General features: G+C 37.9%; 1 protein-coding gene across 1 annotated transcript in view; it reads left to right on the top strand.

Annotated features, from left to right (window-relative positions):
• tsr (Cofilin/actin-depolymerizing factor homolog tsr) overlaps positions 1 to 22,361 on the top strand; it is a 134,914-nt gene that overhangs the window by 62,196 nt on the left and 50,357 nt on the right. Inside the window, exon 2 of the mRNA XM_067138553.2 lies at positions 2,511 to 2,634. Coding sequence (XP_066994654.1) covers positions 2,511 to 2,634 — 124 coding nt within the window. The remainder of the gene's footprint in view (positions 1 to 2,510; positions 2,635 to 22,361) is intronic.

Raw genomic sequence — 22,361 nt, 5'->3', positions numbered from 1 at the left:
TCTTGTTGGTGGTCTGGCGTAAACTGACTTTACACACATTGGCAGTGTTTCCCTGCCATCGTGATTTTTACTGCAAGTAGGCTTCTGTTAATCTGCATGTCATTGCTTCCATGTCATCAAAAAGTTATCTTATGCGTTGTTGCTCTTTCTCAAAGTCCATGGCCTACCAAACAATAAACAGAACACTAACAAAGCAGAGAGCACAACGCTAGCTCTGTTACAAGCACAGACGGTGAATCCCCGCTCCAAACAATGAAAAAATTAATCCACTCTTAGAGAGTCTCACGACATAAAATACTAAGGTAGAGCGTATAGCACGACCAGGGATTGAACCAAGAAAACAAGAATAACATGAACCAGATAACTTACCGTGCAATCCCAATAGTAAGGTCGTCGCAATGTGTAGAAGCAACCGGGGCCAAGAGGCCAGGCGAATCAATAAAAAAATAAAATTAGCTAAAGGCTGGAATAATAACCACTGAATAAAATTTGAAGAAAAGAAAACTTTAATTAATATTAACCTCTAAAGAAAAAATAACCGACCTCTCAAACTACAATTGTTTTAAAATTTAAAAGTTGCAACTGGATCAATTAAAAGGCAAAATTAACTGAAAATTAAACCATCAAGGTCGATGCATTAATTTAAAGAATCAAATCACAATTAAAATCTATAAATTCACAGTTACAGTCTTGAAGGTGAAAACTTCTCCAATGACAATCTCGGTCATACCCTACCAACCCATATTACTTCGGTAATCTTCAAGAAATAACCCAAATGAAGGTACATGATCCACAAGAAGGATAACTAAGAGAACATTACATCAGAGACCGAAACTTAAATCACTTGAATATCATCAAACAGCAACAGTTCACCACAAGGTGACCAAATCAAGACCATTACATCACACGTTTCTACCCGTCAATAATCAACACAGATCCTCGCCTGTCACAGGCAACAGGACAACGCCCACCCACGTGTGCATTCTATTACATCGTACAGAAACAAAACAGAATCACCGTAATTCAAAATGGCTACGCCAGTACCGAGTAGCTCAAAAGAAAAGTTTTCATCTTAACAATATTCCAATATTACCAAACACCCTCGAATAGGTTTGAAAAATTTAGTAATCAAATAATTATTATTATTATTAAAAGGGAAATAAGAAAAATGAATTAGGTTACACCGATACTACATACATATTTACCAATGAGGAGCTCCCCAAATATAAAAATCTTGTTTCATGCGCATGAAACCTTAAGTGACAGAACCAAAAGTTAAAATTAATATCATAGTTACCATTGAACCTTGAAACCCCAAACCTAGATTGAATTTTACAAGCTCATAACAAGACCAGTAGGAAAAGTCCTTCACTTTAAATACGCAAAAGAAATGTCCGAAACATCAAATATTCCATTTCTCAGATTTCATAGCCATAAATTTTCTTCATGTCTTCAAACGTCATTATTAGTAGTTTCTTCGGCGATATCAACCCAATTCAGAAGTACATATGAATCTACTTACGAGGTCGGCTAGTTAGAAGAGAATATTTTTTTAAATGACAAACCAAACAACGAGCCTAAGGCTCAGGTGGAAGTCCTTTAACCCGGATCAAAATTCACCAACATCTTCTTTCTTGAATAAATAACTTGTCGTTAAACCACAACCAAGAGCTTAGCTTCAGAGCGTCTCTTCAATTCAGTCCCAAGAATTAAAAACAAAAAACGCTCAGACATCATTGTCGAGGACGGTGCTTCGCCAGGTAACTTCACATTTCGCAGACAGATCGCAGCACCACTAGCCACCTCGTGTTTTCTATAACCAAGTCCACCGCAAGATGGCTCCCCATGCGCAAATCCAAGAAGGGACCATGGTATCTCGAACTCTTAATTCGTGGACACGCACACCATAATATTAAACTATATAAATGGAATCCAATATATGTAGTTCTAAGGTAATGGAGTAATACAACTCCATTACAGAGAGAACCTGCAACAAACCAAATACATTCCCACCCAGCGCAAATTGTGAGCGCACAGGTTGTCTTAAAGTGACATGGCTCCACATATCACACAGCTGCTGAAATCGCAACATTTCCTATCTGGCGGCGATTCCCCGCCGGTGCGTGTAACCAAGTGTTAAGTATGGTAACTCAGGGTTAATTTCCTGCATGTTATAGATTCCTGTGAGACATAACACACCTTCAGGACTCTAAAGAACCTTAGCAATTGAAGAGTCAGGTGTTATTGGATAATGTTAATTCCTCCTGGACTAAACCTATTATTCACAGCATGTAGAACACATCTGAGTTTTCATGTAGCATACTGATGTGAAATTCTTGTTCATTAGAGAATATTAAACGGCTTGGCATGTTTGGAATGGTAGCCTGGTTTAGTTCAGTCATAAAGAATACATATATATTTCATTACAATTATTTGCCTTTTTTGAGAATTTTTCATATTTCATTTACTATTCATTGCATAATCTGATGTATGCTTATTCTCTATTTCAGGCATCTGGAGTGACTGTATCAGACGTTTGTAAAACTACGTATGAGGAGATAAAGAAGGATAAGAAACACCGCTATGTAGTATTTTATATCCGTGATGAGAAGCAGATAGATGTTGAAGTCATAGGTAAGTTTGAGAGTTGTATATAGCTCAAGTGAAACACTGCTGTATAATGTAGGGAGTTACTTTCCTCCTGATGAGAAAAATTGTTAGAAAATTAGCAATTAATTGCATAGATCGGAAATTGTGTTTAACCCAATGAGTGCTACGCCCGCCTATAGACGGGCTGGCACGGTTGGTCCAGCAGTGTTACACCTGTCTATAGACTATGCCCGAGAACTTTAATTTGAGCTTCCCAGTTCACTCTAGAGTGCCGATTCGATCTCTGGCATGTTCTGCCATCTGTTGGGCATTATGTAGAACTAAATGATCACAGCTTATAGCTTCGGGAAGTAACTTAGAGATTTTTGTAGAAGTCTGCGGAATTCATCTATGATGTAAACAAACATGGCGGAAGAACAAGCCACAGTTGCTCTTGCAGCAATGTTATTTCGGAACAAGGAATCCTTCAGTTATTAACCACAGTGGAAAGTGATGATGTAGATGATTTTAATGAATTGTTAAGCGATTTTGAAAGTGAGAGTGATAGTGTGTGCTAAAAATATTTTAAATGAGAAAGAAACAGAGCTTCCTTCTAAACAAAAGGAGGAAACACGGCGAGTTCAAAAGCTATTTCATCACTATTTTCGTGGCGGATGGATGATTTCCAGAAACTGTGACACTCTGGGAGCCAAGTAGTGTTTGACAACCCCAAAATCATTGATTTTCCTAAAACTTTAGTGCCAGTGGAGTTGGTGCAGCTGGTTGAACCAAGGTCTTTTCTAGGAAGGTCTGGTCACGCTACCACAATCCTATAATATTGTACATCTTCTTACCACAATCCTTTGCGGTGGCGGCCATATTGGGTCTCAAATATCGTTATGTGGGCGTGCCCGTTGTAATGATGTGAGTTGTTACTTGTATTTTGAAGGAAAACGGGGTACTGCGCCGCACCAAATTGTCAAAATAAGACAGTTGACGGAATTAGTGTTTCGCTTCCCGAGAGATAAGCAAAGGAGAGCTCAGTGGGTACAAAACTGTAGGCGTGACAAATGGCAACTAAAGTAGGGCCCACGAGAGTTGAAGTCTGACGTTTAGCGCCACCGGCGAGAAAAAGTTGACTAACGCTGCTCGAAAATGGCCTGTTGCTATGGCAACGATAACAGAGTTGCAACATTTTAGGACGCTATCACCACGTGGGTTGGCTTGCTCTCAGTCACTTTTGTCATTCATATTCTGACTGATTTCTTTTCTCGATGAAGTATCGTCTTCCTATTGTGTTTATTATACCGTAGATTATCTTTGAATTGTACAGCTACCGTTAACAATCGGAGTTAAATAATAAAAAACTATCAGTGTGGGTAGTGTTGTTCTATTCTGTGATTAACATGTGCATTTGTTGAGGTTATTGTCAGAAACTGTTGATTTTGTCAGTGATTATGAAATCTTTTATATATATCGATAGTGTCGTGTTCTGTCTTAAATGCTGAAATTATTAACACGAGCTTAGGAACTGGTTAAGGTAAATGAATTGTATTAGGCCTAGGCCTACATGTTTTATTAAACACTCAGCCTGTCTGAAAGGGTGGTAGGCTGCAAATGGAGGTAACTATGACAACGCAGCGTACTTCGTAGTTACAGCTTTCGCCGCTCACCTGTCAGACTTCAACTCTCGTGGGCCCTACTATACAGATAATTCAGTCTTGTGCGAGGTTAGTGAAGTTATACATTCGTATTATTCCTGAATAATAGTATGTTTATATGAACGGTGTTTTGTGTGAAGTTATACATTTGTATTATTCCTGAATAATAGTATGTTTATATGAACGGTGTTTTGTTTTTAAAGGTCTTATTATGTATCTTCTTCTAGCATCATTTTGAAGAATCGCAATTTGAACTAAAGAGGGCAGATGGACGGAAACTACTCAAGTGGAAGTCCATCCCAATAATTTCCAACGTCCCTAATCCACCTAAGTCTTTGACATATAATAGGAAACCTCCCAAAGAAAGAGAATTGTCTTTCAAAACAAGCAAGAAAAGTAACCGGAAATGTGTAATAGTACTATTGATGTTTATGAAAATTTCCTTTTCATGTGTCCGGCTCCATGGCTAAATGGTTAGTGTGCTGGCCTTTGGTCACAGGGGTCCCAGGTTCGGTTCCCGGCAGGTTCAGGAATTTTAACCATAATTGGTCAATTTCGCTGGCACGGGGGCTGGGTGTGTGTGTCATCTTCATTTCATCATCATCACGACGCACAGGTCGCCTACGGGAGTCAGATCAAAAGACCTGCACCTTGCGAGCCGAACTTGTCCTCAGACGCTTCTGGCACTAAAAGCCAAACACCATTTCATTCCATTCCTTTTCATGCAAACTACAGACAATATCATTCTAACCCTACATGCAACGTAGAAATATTTCAGATATTTGAAATGCTTGTTCCTGTTCATTTACCAATTATAATCACAACAAACAATAGGCCTATCACTTCAAACCAACAATTTATGTCCAGCTGGCCATCATTACAACAATTTAATTAATAACAGCAGTCCTATACTGTACTGTAGTTATTTACAACTAAATTTCATTCATCTTAAATGCTCTATAGAGTACATTATATGGCTGGACAAATACTTATCACAACACTCGCTTCACTCGCACTAACCAACTACTGTAATTTAATGTACCGTAGCCTAACATAATATCGTAATGTAATCCCTAAAATAGCCTAATCTAGATTAACTCACTTTAATAGTGACTGAATTTCTATTTCTTATGGAATCGTGTCTACCAATGGCTTTAATTTTCTTAACCATTATTATTATTATTATTATTATTATTATTATCATTATTATTATTTGCATGAATATTAGGACTCGGCTAAGAGCCCCGTGGTCGCCAACCCACGCTCCCTAGTTAGGAGCGCCTGACGCCCCTTTCAGTCGCCTCTTATGGCAGGCAGGGGAGACCGTGGGTGTTGTTCTATTGCCCCCACCCACGGAGGGAAATCTATTTTGGGTTGTGACTATGAGGCCCTTGGCTGAGTCTTGACATTCCTTTCACTATTCTAGCCCATCCGACCTCTCCTGGTCAACACTTGTTCTTTTCCGACCGCGACGGTATTAGCGTATTCGAGGCCTAGGAAGTTTTTCATTCCCACGCACTTTGCGGCCTTCATCTTTCTTTTGGTGTTGGTCCCCTTCCATTTGTTTTCTTCTCATTAGTGTTTATAGAGGATGGTTGTCCAGTTGTACTTCATCCTAAAACAATAATCGCCACCACCACTTTGTACTATACAGCTGCATGGGTTATCAATAAACTAGTTAAGAGTAGCTAAGAACATCATACTTGTTGCATATGTGCAGAATATTTTTGCCTTAGAACCCAAAGAAATACCACATGAATGGATAACAACAGTTACCATACATAATTTAATGCACTCAACTCAAGAGGCATTCAGTGTGTGCCAACATACTGGGGTAACCTTTTAGAAACGCAGTATCGGTAATTACTTTCTTAATAAAGAAAACGCTGATGGTAATTTATTACAACCGTCGTTTAGTACTGTAAATGCAGTACTTCAAGTTCAGTATTTCATGTACCGGTAATTATAATGACATAGGTACTGTACAGATTTCTATGTTTCTGTCAATAAGATTTTGTAGTTGACAGATGATATAAGAAACACAGCAAGACCAAGTTGTAAGGAAGTAAAAGAGAAGAACATGAGCTTTTCTGTTGATTCTTGTTTCTCAAAAAAGAAAAGAGACTTTCAGGGTCTGTTAATTATCTTCCTATTCAAATAGCTGTGAATGTATTCATATCATTTAAGTGTTATACAGTTATATATACATGACTAGTAGATGCCCAATTAAATTCTTTATGAAAAATAGTTGGTATTTTGTTTTTATTTCAATGTACGGTACTGAAATCCTCTAAATTAGAATACACTTGCCTTTGGTTACACTCGTTTAAAGACCCAATATGGCGGCTCCATAAGTAGCATTCGTGACTTGACCTCCCTAGACAGACCTTGGTTGAACAAATCGGTATCACAAACAACCGGTGAAAAACATGATCTCAAACATGATTTCAAAATATCAACATATGTACTCGTATGGCATTACATGTATTAGTTGCCTACAGATTTTAGGAAATCATTTTATTTTGGGCTCTTTACTGTGTATAAATGTGATGTACTCATGGGCACAAAAAGTGTAATGTTGTTTCTCTCAAAATGATATTGAACAAAAGAGTAGGATTTTCTATTTGCATTTAGATATATAAAGAACCAACATTTGTAAACATTTTAAGCTAATCACCCCATTGATAAGTTAAAAGTTGAGGCCTCTACACATTTTTTACATAGAAAGGAAAAAACTCAGCACTAAAGTACCAAACAGTCAACTGGTAACTCGGCACTTAACAGGTTAAAGAAACTTAGTGTTGAGCCTTTTGAGTGTTACCTAATAACTTGTCCTTGTGCCATCAACAGGACAAGGTGGGTGTGGAACAGTAAGAAGAGCCATTTCCTTGGCCAGCTTCTTAATATTCCTGTTATCACATTTTTTCCTGTGTCATTTTATGATTAATATTTCTTAAAACAAATTAAATACTGCATGCATCATTATTTTTGGTCAGAACATTTTACAATGCAATGAGAATGCAATAATCAAGTTTTAAAAGAATCATTGTCCCTGCTGTAAGGAGCTAAGTCTCTACGATTATGACGTTTTATTTCTAGTTTGTGTGGAATTCTTTCAGTGATTAGAGGAAGATGAATTTGCAGAGAAGCTGATATTTTGTAATTAGATCACATTTAATCTGAGATGGTGGTTACACAGAATTTTCTTAGGGGAGAGAGGAATCTCTATAATTGTTAAATTTTATATTGGTATTTTAAACTTGTTTTTTGAAATAATTATATCATGTTCTGTTTGAGTGTTTTAAAAATTAAATATATCCTTTTTCGTTTTTGTATTTTATTGGCTGAAGATGTCTTTTTACATTTTGCTGTAAGTCTTATTGCAACGATGGGATAAGAAAGGGTTAGGAGTTGGAACAAAGCAACCGTGGCCTTAAGGTACAGCTCCAGCTTTTACCTGGTCTAAAAGTGAGAGAAGACAGAAAAACCATCTTCAGGGATGCCGACAGTGGGGTTTGAACTCATTATGTCCCGAATGCAAGCTGATAGCTACGTGACCCAAACCATGCGGCCACTTGCTCAGTGAAGACTTCTTTTAACTAACATATGCCATGATTCAGTGATGTTAGCCTGAGAGGTATAAACGAATTGGTAGTGTAAAGGTGGAAAGAACCATAACCATTGTAAAGGTTGACAATACAGGCTATAAAGTTAATTTCATTCCTTGTAATGAAGGGGCAGACTACCTACGTCAATAGATTGTTACTCTGACAGTGAGATAACAGGAGAGAAAACTTAGGATTTGTAAAGATACTCAAATATAGATGCATCAATTTAATTTCATATAAGTCTGATATTAAAAGCAGTTGTTCAACATTCAAGTGGTTCGAACTCTGTAACTTTAACCTCCTCGTCCCTCCTCCATGCATACACATCTGTGGAAAGGGAACGGAGTATGGACATCCTACTTTACCTAGGACAGTCCTGTTTTTAGGAAGTTTGTTCTGGGCGAGGCTTGCGATGCAAAATGTCCTGTTATTCATCAAAGGAATTGAACTATCTAGTGGATAATTTTTAAATTCTCTCTGATATTGTGTAGTTCTAGCATTAAAACTCAAATTTTGAATGAGTCCTCTGCGTTCTGGCATGTATGTTTGAGGTTGTATCCATGAAACATAATATACCTCTGTGGGTGGGGGCGGTAGAATAACACCCACGGTATTCCCTGCCTGTCCTAAGAGGCAACTATTAGGGGCACCAGGGTCTCTGAACTTGGGAGCGCGAGCTGGTGGCCAAGGAACCCGAGCTGAGTCCTGGCATTGCTTCCACCTGTGCCAGGCTCCTCACCTTCATCTAAGCTACCCGAGTATCCAGTAATCAGGAGATAGATGGTTCGAGCCCCACTGTCAGCAGCCCTGAAGATGGTTTTCCGTGGTTTCCATTTTCACGCGAGGCAAATGCCGGGGTTGTACCTTAAGGCCACAGCCGCTTCCTTTCACTTCCTAGGCCTTTCCTATCCCATCGTCGCCATAAGACACATGTGTTGGTGCGACGTAAAGCAAAAAAAAAAAAAAGCTATCTGACCTCCCTTAGTCAAGTCTTCTTTTCAAACCCTAATGTTGTTAGGTTCTTAAGTGCTGGGTAGTTTTTCATTTTCATGTGCTTTGTGGCCCTGGTCTTTCTTTGGCCAATATCTTCATTTTTCAAATTGTTGGATCCCTTCCATTTTTTCTCATCTTAGTGTTAGAGGAGGGTTGCCTAGTTGTACTTCCTCTTACAGTAATTGCTGCCCCCATGAGCACTGCTGCTATTTCTCGGACAATCATCATCAATGTCCCACTCCAATCGCCCAGGTGTTGTTGACAAGCCTCCTCCACTCCTTTTTGCCCTTCCACTTTTCCTGCTCCATTGCTTCTGCCATATCCAATCCAGCTTCCCTATAATGTCCTTCCAGATCTGATCCATCCACCTTCTCGGTCTTCCAACTGGTCTCTTTCCCTTCTTACAATTCCCTCTTTGTTACCCGTTCCTTTCCCATTCCTTTTACATGTCCGAAACATCCGTCTTGCTTTCTGTATGTTCTGTACTAATGGTTCTATATTTAGCTCTTCTCTAATTTTAACCCTTTGCTGCATACTGTTGCCCTCAGGCAACATACAACTTTTCACCTGTATAAATAGACAAATATTGTAGACAGAGGTACTTTTACGGCACACCTTCAACTGTACAATCAATTAGACACATATCCCAGTGATGCCTTGTTTTTTTTTTTTACATAACATAAGACAAAACAGCCCTACAACCGAAGGTACTCCTTCCACCCCGTCAACATCCACGCGAACCAACCGTTTATTTTACGTGGGCCCTCCCCATCACATTACCACAGGCTTCAGGAGTACCTCTGGCTTAACCTCAAAGACATTACCGACCTACGGTTCTGCAAGCTGTACTTGCGCCTTGCAGTACGTACCCATGGCCAGTAGGTAGTAATGTTCGGTCTTTGAATGTTAAAAGCTTAGCGTAAAATCGTGAAAATTCGTATATATATTCAACTATGGAAATCCACATCACATATGAGTGTTAAGCTATTAGCCCCAGTTAAGAATTGCCGGTACATCTAATACACTGAATGTATGTTGAACATTAAAGCTTGAAATTTTTTTCACCAAACGAAAACAAAAAATAATTCATGCAGTAAAGGGTTAATATTCTGAATTCTCTCTCTTGTCTTTTTAACCGATGTTCTTAAAAATTTCATTTCTACTGCATGGATCTTACTATCTTGTCTCTATTTATATAATGTTAATTTCGTTCTCTTGGGTACTTTATCATCCCATAAAAGCTCTAACTTGATAAAATGTTGTACCTTTACTTAGCCTGTTATTAATTTCAGGGTTGATTTCTTTACTTCCATGATCTTAAAAATTTCATTTCTACTGCATGGATCTTACTATCTTGTCTCTATTTATATAATGTTAATTTCGTTCTCTTGGGTACTTTATCATCCCATAAAAGCTCTGACTTGATAAAATGTTGTACCTTTACTTAGCCTGTTATTAATTTCAGGGTTGATTTCTTTACTTCCATTAATAATACTACCCAGATATGTAAACACTGTTCTTCATTCTCTAACCGTTCTGTCTGTTCACTTGGACAATCTGAAAGATAAATGTCCATACATGTGTATATTTGACACTATACACTATTTTCTGCACTTGGAATTCATACTTGGTCTTTCATTGTTCAGTATTAGCTGAAATAGAAGAAATGACATTGAATGTGACTCATTTTGGAAACAAAGAAGTGGTCAGTGTGAAAGCAACAACTCGGAAATAGGCTTTCTTTAAAAACAGACTATTAAACAGGAATATGAAAGTACAGGATTAGCAGATCAGGAGGCTACATTAGTTTCCATACAGTAAAACATAATCGCAGCTTTAGGTCTATGGCCTGCACGTCTGGCCAAAAGTTTTCATGTGAACAGACAAAATGTTAAGCAATTGCTTTGTGTTTAATGTTCTCAACATAAATTGGGTAGTGCACGTTAGTGTTTTATTCTGGATGCTAACACCCACATAGATATGAAAATGGTGTTATACATTGCTTTATTTAATGCTGCTCATATCAATAATGCAGTACAGACGGCAGCAGATAGTTTTCCAGTTGACATCCAAAGTGTGATAAAAAAATACTTCAGTTTCCACCATACACTGCGAGTTTGGAAAGTTGTCATTTTTTGAATTTACCTGAGTTGATGAAAAAAATAATCCTTCAAGTTTGTAATCAATTGTTTAGGAACTGTTAAGATTAATATTGTTATTTTAGGAAAAGTTGGCTATTTTAGAGTTCCCAGTTTGTCATTCCAGGCCATATCCATACCTGTCAACTTTCTCGATTTTGGCCCCATTCACAATGCAAATGTAACCGTAAACTTAACGACGTAGTGTAACCGTAAAATTTGAGGTATTCACAATGGAGGAACGTAACATGAATTGTAAATGGTTCCATTAGATAATATGGCTGCTAACTTCTAAGTTATGAATTTCATGTTGTTGGTCCGTAGCACCCCACTTGTACTTTGTTCCAAACTTCTTTGTATATATATATATTATTATTTACTACTTACCTGTACCATACTAACATTTCTCATCTCATTACCACACTTCACTTTATAAATTATGAATCCATACAATTATTACAGTTAAAAATAACATGTTTTAGGATTCGACAAAAACGTATGTATGCTTTAATATGGCTGATGATGACCCCTAGGTGGGTCGAAACTAGTTCCATGTAATTTATAACATTGTAAATACATATTAGTACTGAATAGGTGGAAACCTTTACTGTGTTACAACTTCTAAGTTAACGTTAATTTTAAGTTTACGTTAAGTTTGCATTGTGAATGGGGCTTTAGTCAGAAGACTCCCAGATTTCCGACATTTTCTCCCGCCTTCCAATTATTCTATTATTTCTCTTAATTTTAGCTTATTTTTTTTGTGAACTTCAATGATTTGTTTTCGAATCTCGCCGTTCAGTTTTGTATACCAGTGGCCGGGAGTCCTTCGCTCATTGGCCTCTTTCAAGTGAAAAATATTGACTTTTATTAATATGAGAAATGCACTCAGATGTGCGATGTTGAAACCTGTAGTGACAGAATATCAAAGATAGTGACTTTTCTGGAGATTCTGGGGGCCATTTGGAGACAATTCTGGCAAATTTTAATTTATTACTTGATTAAAATTGCATTGCGTTTCGCATAATTGCGCGGGCACTTGACGCAACGTATTAATCTATGCATTAGCTTAGTAATGGCATCCAAGTGCATGACTGATTCACACGTGTGGAGCATGAGTTTTTAAAAAAACTATTTTCAGAAGGCTTATTAGAGACCAATAATTTCATTTTCACTTCCTGTGAGGGATTAGAGATGTGTCATTTTTAGCCTTGTAGCCTCTTATAGCAACAATTGGGTTTTGAGACAGCAAAGGTTATAATTTTTATACCGTATTACTTCCGTATTGCACAAGACGTGTAGAGTAAGCCGTTTTAACCAATTGTATCTCCTTATCTCCTAATTTTTTCTGATTTTCATATAAAACTCTCCCTAATTCTCGTTCTGCGAAGTTGGCAGTTATGCATTGTCCACAACCTTACCTTTTTGAAGATGGAAAAATACTCCAATTTATTGGTTGTCTATATTTTCCCAAATATTGATGTATACACCAGCAAATTCTTGAGTCAAAAATCGCATCTCCCTGTCTAATGAGTAATCAAGAAGTTAATTTAAAAAACCACCTAATCGATGCTTTATTTTATGCCTCGGGCAAAATTGAATATATATTGACACTTACAGATCATGTTTCTACCACTTAGTGATCATCTTCAGCTGTATAAAGAAAAAACCAAGATGAAAAAACATTAGAAAAATAAGCACAAGTTATACTCTTAATGTTTTTTCATCTTGGTTTTTTCTTTATACAGCTGAAGATGATCACTAAGTGGTAGAAACATGTTCTGTAAGTGTCAATATATATTCAATTTTGCCTGAGGCATAAAATAAAGTATCGATTAGGTGGTTCTTTATATTAACTTCTTGATTATACTCATCGTTACGGTCATGAAATGGAAGACTGTCTAATGAGTGTAGAGGGGCAGTAAAAATGACTGGAATGTTTCTGCAGTGCGTTCTGTGCCTGGCAGATCCCTGACAACCTCTGTCGTTGCTGCTACGGAGAGAAAGAAACTCTTGTTCATGTCCTAGGATCCTGCAAAGATGGAGAGCTTCTGAGAAATACACACCATCAAATTGGGTCCATAGCCAAAGAACTGAGGAAGAAGGCCTTTAATGTCCACAAAATAGTTGACGGATTGCCCGTGAATGTCACTTCTTTTCGTATCGACACGAAAGCGTTCCGAGAACACAGCCCTAAAGCCTTAATCATGGACTCAACTGTGCGGTTCGAACACCACACAGGCCAACCAGAAGAGGTAAAGGTAGAGAAGAGATTTACGAACCCACATTTCTCTATCACAAATCCAAATACAGTCAAATAAGATTAAGATAATAGGACTACTAGTTTGAGTAAAAGGCACCGTACGCTTACACTTTGCTGACGCATGGAAGTCTTTCCACCTACCCACGGAGGACATCCATGAAAGTTATGGTACCTCTCCACGGTTCCATTAGGCTCCTGAGGCACAAAATATTCAGTGCATTATGTCGTTACAACTTTTGAAATTATGTAATTTTTGTGTTTATTCCTTTGTAACATCTGTCCCTTCTGATCGTATTACCTAGTTGTCAAGTATTCAGTCCGAAGGCTGGTTTGATCCTCCACAGTTCCGCCAACAGCTGTCATAGATAGCCTAGATGTCAATGAAGAGGCATACTAGGGAAATGAGTCAGTTTCCCATTGCTTTCCTCATAGAGCCAGAAGTTGCTGTTACATATCAGTCTGCCAAGCCCATTGAAATGCATGCACTAGGGGCCTTATTTTTTGGTGAAATAAAACTGTTGATATCGGTGTTAAAACTGACACTATTTCGGTAGGTATTTTGTGAAATAAATTGTTATACTGATTAATGTTTCCTGCGAAATCTTCCTTGTAGTACCGTATGGGGTAAATGTAACTAATTTTGTGATAAGGGGTTTTAAAGTAAACTCTTGTAATGTATGATTGTTATTAAATCTTAGAAAAACCAAATATGCAAATTGTTGTAGAAATAAATATATAAATTACTGATACTTCGAAATGAAGTTAGGTGATCTGCCCTGTGTATACATTTATGCATAGCCTACATTTTTAGACGTTGAATTACTTGTCTCCAAAGTACAAACTAAGCATGGTTGCAACATTATCAGGATGCAGAGTTGTGCGACAGTCAGAAAGTGTCTTTGTGTAAGTAGAGAAGCTCCTCTCGCTGACCATATTAGATGTCTAAAACCATAATGCTTGCGAACACTTGGATGCAAATTCACTGTGGTCTTTTATAAAACCTCCTAAAACATTGCTAACACTGTCTTCTTTCATTTCCTCAACCAGATGTGCTTTCATTGCATTTTGCAAAGTCATATAGCCCTGGAAGATGTTCATGGATATTACCTTCTTCCCCGGTCGGGGACGAGTAGCTCGGATGGTTAAGGTGCTGGCTTTCCGACCCCAATTTGGCAGGTTCGATCCTGGCTCAGTCCGGTGGTATTTGGAGTTCAAATACGTCAGCCTCGTATCACTAGTTCACTGGCATGTAAAAGAACTCCTGTGGGACAACATTCCGGTATCTTGAGTCTCCGGTAAACGTAAAAGCGGTTAGCGGGACGTAAAAACAATAACATTACTACTCAAACAGGCGATTTATTTACAATAGGCCTACCAATACCGTCACTTTTTACAGTAAATATTCATTTTCTTCCTCATGCCAGGATTATCCTATTTTTCTAGAGGAATGTTGGCTTGCACAAATGATTTTCTTTGCGTCTATTACAAATTGCTCTCTAATTTTTCAACACCTTTACGATATGTAAAATATCGCAGATTATTTGCCGCTTGGAATTATATTCATTTGCTTCATTCTGATTATCTGCAGTGTATATCGTATGTTTCCACTTTACGAATATTACCGGTACACTATCGATAGATTAGAATCTTCCTTGCAGCGTCAAATACATAGAACCCCTCACTGTTGTATCCTTGGCCTTCGAAAAACCCGTTGTGACTTCAGTTTTTGGCATTTTTATACTTAAATGTTGGACGTTTGCTGATAAATGTTCATAAGTAACGAAGTCCCATTGCGCAATGCTGTATCTACGACCGGTCTTGTATCTTGTTACGACCACAACGCTATTTGCTGTACCGGTAATCGATAACAGATATCGATTTTTATAGACTGCCTTAGAGATTGCAGAACTGAATATATACACATACTTTCGATACAGAGTGCGTTCCGCTTTGTGTGCATTTGTGTAGAGAATATACTGTACAGCGCTATCAAGCAAATTAGAAGGAAACTACGATAGTCAAGGTCTCGGAAGCATTTAAATGTTTAGTGGAGAACTCTTCCGGTGCCATTTCGCATTTTTCACACCAAGTGGGGTATATTTAGTGATTATTTGCACAGTTCGCTCAATAGATCAGATTTTGCTATATTTTGCGCGTTCATTTTGCTAAAATACTGTATTTTTAGTACCTTGGAAGTCATATATAGACAAGAAACAAGATATCAGAAAAATTTGTGTATATCGTTATTACCAAAAAATACGGCCCCTAGCATGCACCAACCGACCCTATGAGTGACATTTTCACACCATAACAGGGACTGGCTGTATAAGAAATGGTATTACTAGCATCACACATACCTCGTATTACCTAGTCATTCATGGCAATGCAAGAGGATGCTTTTTGGTAATGATATTCCTGTATGTATGCTGTAATGAATTACCACTTTGTTCTGTGACACAACCCCAATGTCAAATCTTTTGCAAATTTCATTTTCCATGTATTTTTCTGCACATATTTTAGAACATTCAGAAACTCTTGGTTTTTCATCCATGAAGTTCCATATCTTTTGCCAATGCAATCGTGATGACTACTGCTGCATTGGCTTTGCCTTCCAAAGTATTGTAGAAAAGTTTTCAAGCAAAACTTTATTCGACAGAGTGCTAATGAGGAGTGTGTGATGGCACTGAAATGTTGTCCTCATATCATGCTCATTGTTGCTTACGTGTCTGAATGAGTTGTATATTCAGACAAAAGTCCGAGTTCACTTAAAAACAACTCGGTGAACCATATCCCATTTCATTGCCATAAAGCGCGATGAGAAGCAGTAAGTTGGTTATGATATATAGTTCAGCTTTTCTTAGTTTCTTTATAACTACGTATCATTGGACATTGACAATGTCAAAATTCACAAGTATTTACAAAGTATAGCTCTTTTGAAATCTAGCAATGACTTGATGACTTGTGAATGCATATAAACTAATTTTTCGGACAGTGAATGAAGTAGTGTGGGTTCTCCAGAATTTTCACCTGAGATGTAAATATTTCAACAGGGCTGAGGACTCCGAACAAAAAGATTATGCACGCCTCGTAGTACACCTGATACAGACATAATTTCAAGTGCAAAATAAATTACTTCATCAATATAATATGTTCCAGATTGTTGTGGTTATTAAGATAGTTGTGGGGATTGTGTCAGAGTGCCTGCCTAGTTATTAGGTTGCAGAGAAAGTGAGTCCATAATGAGCAGATGAATGCTACAAGACAGATCTGTGCCTGGCAAATTGACACATGGAGCCTGACCGCACATAACATTTGAAGTGCCTTCAAAAGGTGCGGTCTGGGTTAGCATAGAACTGCATGGCTTTCTAGGACTTAGAGGACAGCAAAATGCCACATTGACAAGAATACTCTTACTGGTGTTTGCAGTCTTTTGCCAACAAGCTAATAATGCACCACATCAAATGATGTACTGAAGCAAGAGCTCATATTCTCCAAGACCCTGAATGGTCACTTTCTTCATAAGAATTAGTTTCGTTGCACTGTATATACTTGTAGAACTTGCGGGGGCTGACGTGAATGGGATTTGTGGTCTCAGAAATGGTGTCCAGCATTTTCTCAAATTATGGCATGAAACCTTTTTTCTGGAGACCTTGAGATTCCTCTGCTTTTGAGAGGTGTACATGTGCATTGCAACCCAGACAAATTGGTATTGTTGATATGGACAGGTTCATAGCTAACCTGCATTATTTGTTACAAACCAGCACAAAACATTACTGTGGATGAGTAGCTCTTTCAATCTAATGCTGGATGCCCATTCATGCTCAACATTGCCAATAAGCCAGACGACCAACTTTTTTGTACATATTGTCGTATTGAATGGTGCTAGTTGCATTATCTTATTTTGTGTATATTAAAAAAGACATAATATAGCCCTTTATAATGTTCATGATCAGCAATTTGTTAAAAATAATTTTGTCCAACCCTTGTCCAGTTTTGTCTACGGGGTCAGGTATGAGGCGAGATGAATCTGTCGTGGGGGTTTTTTATGACCGGATGTCCATCCTGATGTCAACCTTATCAGAGGAGTTGATATGAAATGAATGAGGTGATATATAGGTTAGTAGGGAGAGGGTGAAACCTGGTTCCAGCACATAGCCTACTCCTGTCGAATAGCATCAAGGGGTCTGCTCAAGGCTTAACATCCCCATCGACAGCCTCATATGCCCTCACTCCATATGAGCACTGCGGAAAGGTTTGGAATTTAATCCTGGATTTTAGCACGCAATCTAGCGATAAGAAATTGTATACCACCACCTCCCCTACCCTGCAGGCCAACATTCTGCTGATGAATTTTTTTTCGACCAACGGGACTCGAACCGGCTAATCACGATATCAGACCGCTTAGACTTCAGCGGCATCACAGCCACCATGCACGCACTTGATAAAATAATTCATAAACCAAAAAAATAAACCACTTCCATTACCATAGCTGTCAAAACTCGCATACCTCCAACATCTTTTATAACACACAATCAACAAGAATAACGTATATTGCAATTCAGGTGGTTTTTTGCTAGTTGCTTTACGTCGCACCGACACAGACAGGTCTTATGGCGAAAACAACTCAGGTGTTTACAAACTGCTTTAGGAAACAATTTTTTTAAAAATAATGCTATTTATCAACAAGATGGGATTCCCATGGACCTGCTTCTGGCATTTTAGCCAATATTTATACTGACAATTTGAAATATACTGGAACGAGTTGGCGGGGTAGTAGGATCAATTAACACTACACTGGTAGCTCCAATACTAAGATTTATTAGCTAGGCACTAAACTACATAAGACTACACACAACTTTTGCTCATAACACACACTTACGCAGTTTGCACGCTCTCTCTCCCTTCATTTCTCACTTGTTCTCACACTACACTCCCACACAAGGTCCCGCATCGCACGGCTACATGTTCTCTCCTTCGCTGACTGTCCGCACTGTAGTACACTAGTCCAATAATCACGGCAGTTCACATACTTCACTACACTGGCAGTCGCTCACGACTGAACTACACCGACTTTTAACTCGGTCTAACACTCGCTAACTCCAGGCAGGTCGTTCCTGTCTAATATATCTGCGCTGGCCCTTCGAGAATAGTCCGGATGCTTGATGGATCCAGGAATCTCGCGAGATGAAACACTCCAGATTAATCGTGGAGTCATTTCCATACTCCTCTGTTACGGGACAGCAGGCGGAAGCGAGTAGGGCTGGCCTAGCACTCAAGTGCTGCTAGTGATTGGCGCAGTTAAAGCTTAAGGGGTGGGCCTATAATGGTGCCGGGCCGGGCCCACTGCCAGTGGGCATGGTGGACGCTATGACCATTACAATACTATATTAACCTACATAAGCTTCAATGGCCAAACTGGTAGAAATTTCAATATCAGTTTTCAAGAACATGTTAATGCTAAAAAAGCACAATCGATTTTCAGCTGTGAACATGTCGGATATTCATCATTGATTCACATCCATTGACAACGATCTTATTTCTTTATAGAGGGCAAATATAGGGGCAAATTATTGAACTCTATGAAAAAATATTTTCATCCATTTAGATCAAAGGATTAATCCCATTTTCAATTTAAATGAAATTATTGAACAAACTAATTCTTTTTGAGACATTAATAATCCTCCTTGATAAACTGTCACAACTCTTCCAGTCATTTCATATTAGTTCCTGCTCCCACAATTTCCTCTCCCTCTCCCTTGCTGCAATTAACAGCTGACCTGCTTAGCAGTCTTATCAGTATCATGTTTTTTGCTAAGTTTCTTTTGTTTTCGATATTGACAACCTATTTCATTTCATTTTTTCTAATTATCGCTTTTTTAACCTCTTAACATGAAAGCCCGAGAATACTCGGGGTTTTATATATTTATATAAAATAAAATCCCGAGTATACTCGGGAATGTCGCTCATTGGTTGGTACCAAATTTAAAAGCCCGAATATACTCGTTTCTTATTGTTTCTCAATATTTCCGCCAGCTGTTTATGAAATTATTACTTTAGGGTCCTATTTTTGCCAACAGATGTCTCTGACTCAACCGTAGTGGATGTCGGTGACTCAGGCAGTTCGTTTTCGCGGCTTTCCAGCGATGTAGCATTGTGTGTTGATCCTTGTTATAGGGCATTTCACACAGCCACAAACATTTGAACAGTATTGAGTGTCATGTTGTATTACTTGCCATCTGTTTAGTGCTGTGTTATTTATTTTAGAACCCGTAAAAAAATATCACGAGTATACTCGGGATTTTAAAGCGTGAACTTTTCGGTGGCTTATATTTCATTGTTAAGTTCGAAAAATGTATTTTTATTGTTACCACTGTCATTAGTTTTCAATAAATAGCCCATTTTAACAATAAAAAAATTAGGTAAAAAAAGATCACAATTTTGTAAATAATTGTTATGTTAAGAGGTTAACTTTTCTGCAGCATGATATTTCTGATGCGATTGATGCATTTCCACAAAGACTTCCAAGAACAAGTGCTTTTTGAATATTCTTCTTTGGTTTCTGATTTTGTTTTGTTTTGACAAGTTAAAATCCTTGAAAGATAAATTCTTTCTTATGGACTTTTAGTGTGGTACTTTTTCTTTTCTAGAGTATTTCTCTAAACTTTATATTATTTTTCAAGACTGAGGAAGGCCCAACAGGGTTGAAACATGTATCTTTGTGTTTTAATAAACATTTTTCTTGACCAAGGTGTACTATTGAAATTACATCATTTCTTTACATAATATTATCGAGCTTCATTATATCTTAAACAAGTTTAAATTTCTTTTTACAGATGGTGGAAAAGATAAAGGAATTCAGAATCCCTTAAACAATGTTTAAACTTCTTACAAATGAAATGAGATGAAATAAAATGAGCTGAGGATAGGAAAGAATGGTTGCATAGACAAGGCATTGCTTTTAGACGTTGATGACAGATTACATAAAAGAACAAGGATTTCAGAATCCATAGGTTTCACATTATGCTCAGTAGATGGCATGAACTAGAAGTTGACAACTGCTTCGGCAAAGCATAATTATCGATGAGCAAATGTTCATTTGTCAGGAATCGGTATAGTTCATAAGAATTATGGTATACAAGACAGATTTAAGAAGCTCACATTAAATCTCAAGCAGTTTATTTTTGCACAATAGTGCACCTTGCAAAGCGGTGTATTTCGCCTGCATAATCTAAGTTTGACCCTCGTGTACCGTGCAGGGGAGTTAATGTGTCCAGCTCCATGGCTAAATGGTTTAGCGTGCTGGCCTTTCGTCACGGGTCCCGGGTTTGATTCCCGGCAGGTTTGGGAATTTTAACTGTTGCTGGCTAATTTCGCTGTCATAGCGGCCGGGTGTATGTGTTGTCCTCATTATTTCATCCTAATCACTATGTGCAGGTTGCCTCCACGTGACGAGCCAAACATGTCCTTGGACTCTCCCGGCACTAAAAGCCATACGCTATTTCATATCTGCATAACTTGTGACTTAGAAAGGAATAGTTTCCACTTATGCTTCATAGTTTTGTGTTAACTAAGGTGTAGTGGTTTAGATTGAAACAACCTACAATTTTATTTTTATATGTTCCTTATGCCTCGGTATCATTTGAAACCACTTGCATTGCCTCTGTGAGGTGCTGTTCTCTGGTGATAATTTTTGAACAGACGAAATTGGATGATATGTATAGAAATTCCATGGAGATATTTTGTGCTTGAAGTATTGTGTAGCAGTTGTTTTGAAAGTGTAATTTCCTTTGGTGTGATTTGATTTGATTGTTTGGATTTCAGGTATGTTTGTGTGATATCTAAGAGACTAACTGAAAATAAGTAGATATGATTTTTAAGTTTAGTGCATTTGCGGAAATGTGGAGTTGTTTCAATTGAAACCATTGCAGCTTACCACATACCGAGTAACATAACCTTGCATTTTTCAGAACAGAATGTTGAGAAGTAAGTTAGGCAAGAAGGAAATAATTGAACTGTTGGAAGATATTACATCAGATGGGGAATAAGAATATTTACCATTGATCATTTACATAATAATAATAATAATCGTATGGCCTCAGCTACCGTTTGCAGACATTTCGATTTGACGCCATCTGGCTGTCTGCTCGTCAATTTCGACGTTCCGGTTTACTCTGTCTGCCATCTAGCGGACCTAGAGTAAACCGGATCTCTCTTGGGCGTCTATGGCTGAGATTTAATTAATTTTGTCGGGTAAATACCAAATGTATCACCAGAGATCTTTTACATGCCGACATCGTACGACATGGAGTGTCGAATGGACTTTTTTCCGCCCTTCAAAAATCCGACTACCTCTGCCGGGTTTGAACCCGCTATCTTGGGATCCGGAGGCCGACACTCTACCACGGACCCACATGAAATAGGTTTTGTCATCCAATACTACAGTATTATTTATATTATCTATACACAGTTAAGTCAACATCAACAGTTTTCATTTCTAAGAATTCCTTTGTCATAAAATGGATTTTCCAACATCCAGTTATACAGTTTTCTTTTAAAATTATTGATGGACACATCCTGTGCAGAGAAGGGTAATTTATTAAAAAATGTTATACTATTTACTTTCGAAATTTTAAGCATATTCGGAAAAAACCCAATCTTTAAACATACTAAACGCTAGTGGTTCACAAATCAGATGTATTGTTTAATAATGTAATTGGACAGCCAATAACAGTCCATACTTTTAGAATTAGATAATTTTGAGACCATCTTAATGATTTCATTTGATGTAATGTCAATCCATTGGAAAGTATGACCCCCTAATTTATGTGGACCAGGCCCAATGTTAGATGTACCTGTTGGATTAACTTTATCACCTATTTCTTTCACTGTGTTCAAAAAGTAATCATTCATAGTATCTGGATTCAGTAATATATCATGTGTATGATAATTAGTATTCTCTTGTACTATATCATCCCAAGCTGCCTTGCATTTGTTGGATGCACTTTCACTGTATGTTTCACTCGCTAATTTTTTTTGTGCAAGTTCAGTTCTGTAGAACTTTTTACATATGAGATATACTTCATAAGCATCTTTCTGCACACTCCCTTGCACC

The sequence above is a fragment of the Anabrus simplex genome, chromosome 1 (assembly GCF_040414725.1).
Source record: "Anabrus simplex isolate iqAnaSimp1 chromosome 1, ASM4041472v1, whole genome shotgun sequence".
NCBI lineage: Eukaryota > Metazoa > Arthropoda > Insecta > Orthoptera > Tettigoniidae > Anabrus > Anabrus simplex.
Note: the sequence above shows the minus strand (reverse complement) of the source record. Positions and strands in the feature narration are given on the sequence as shown.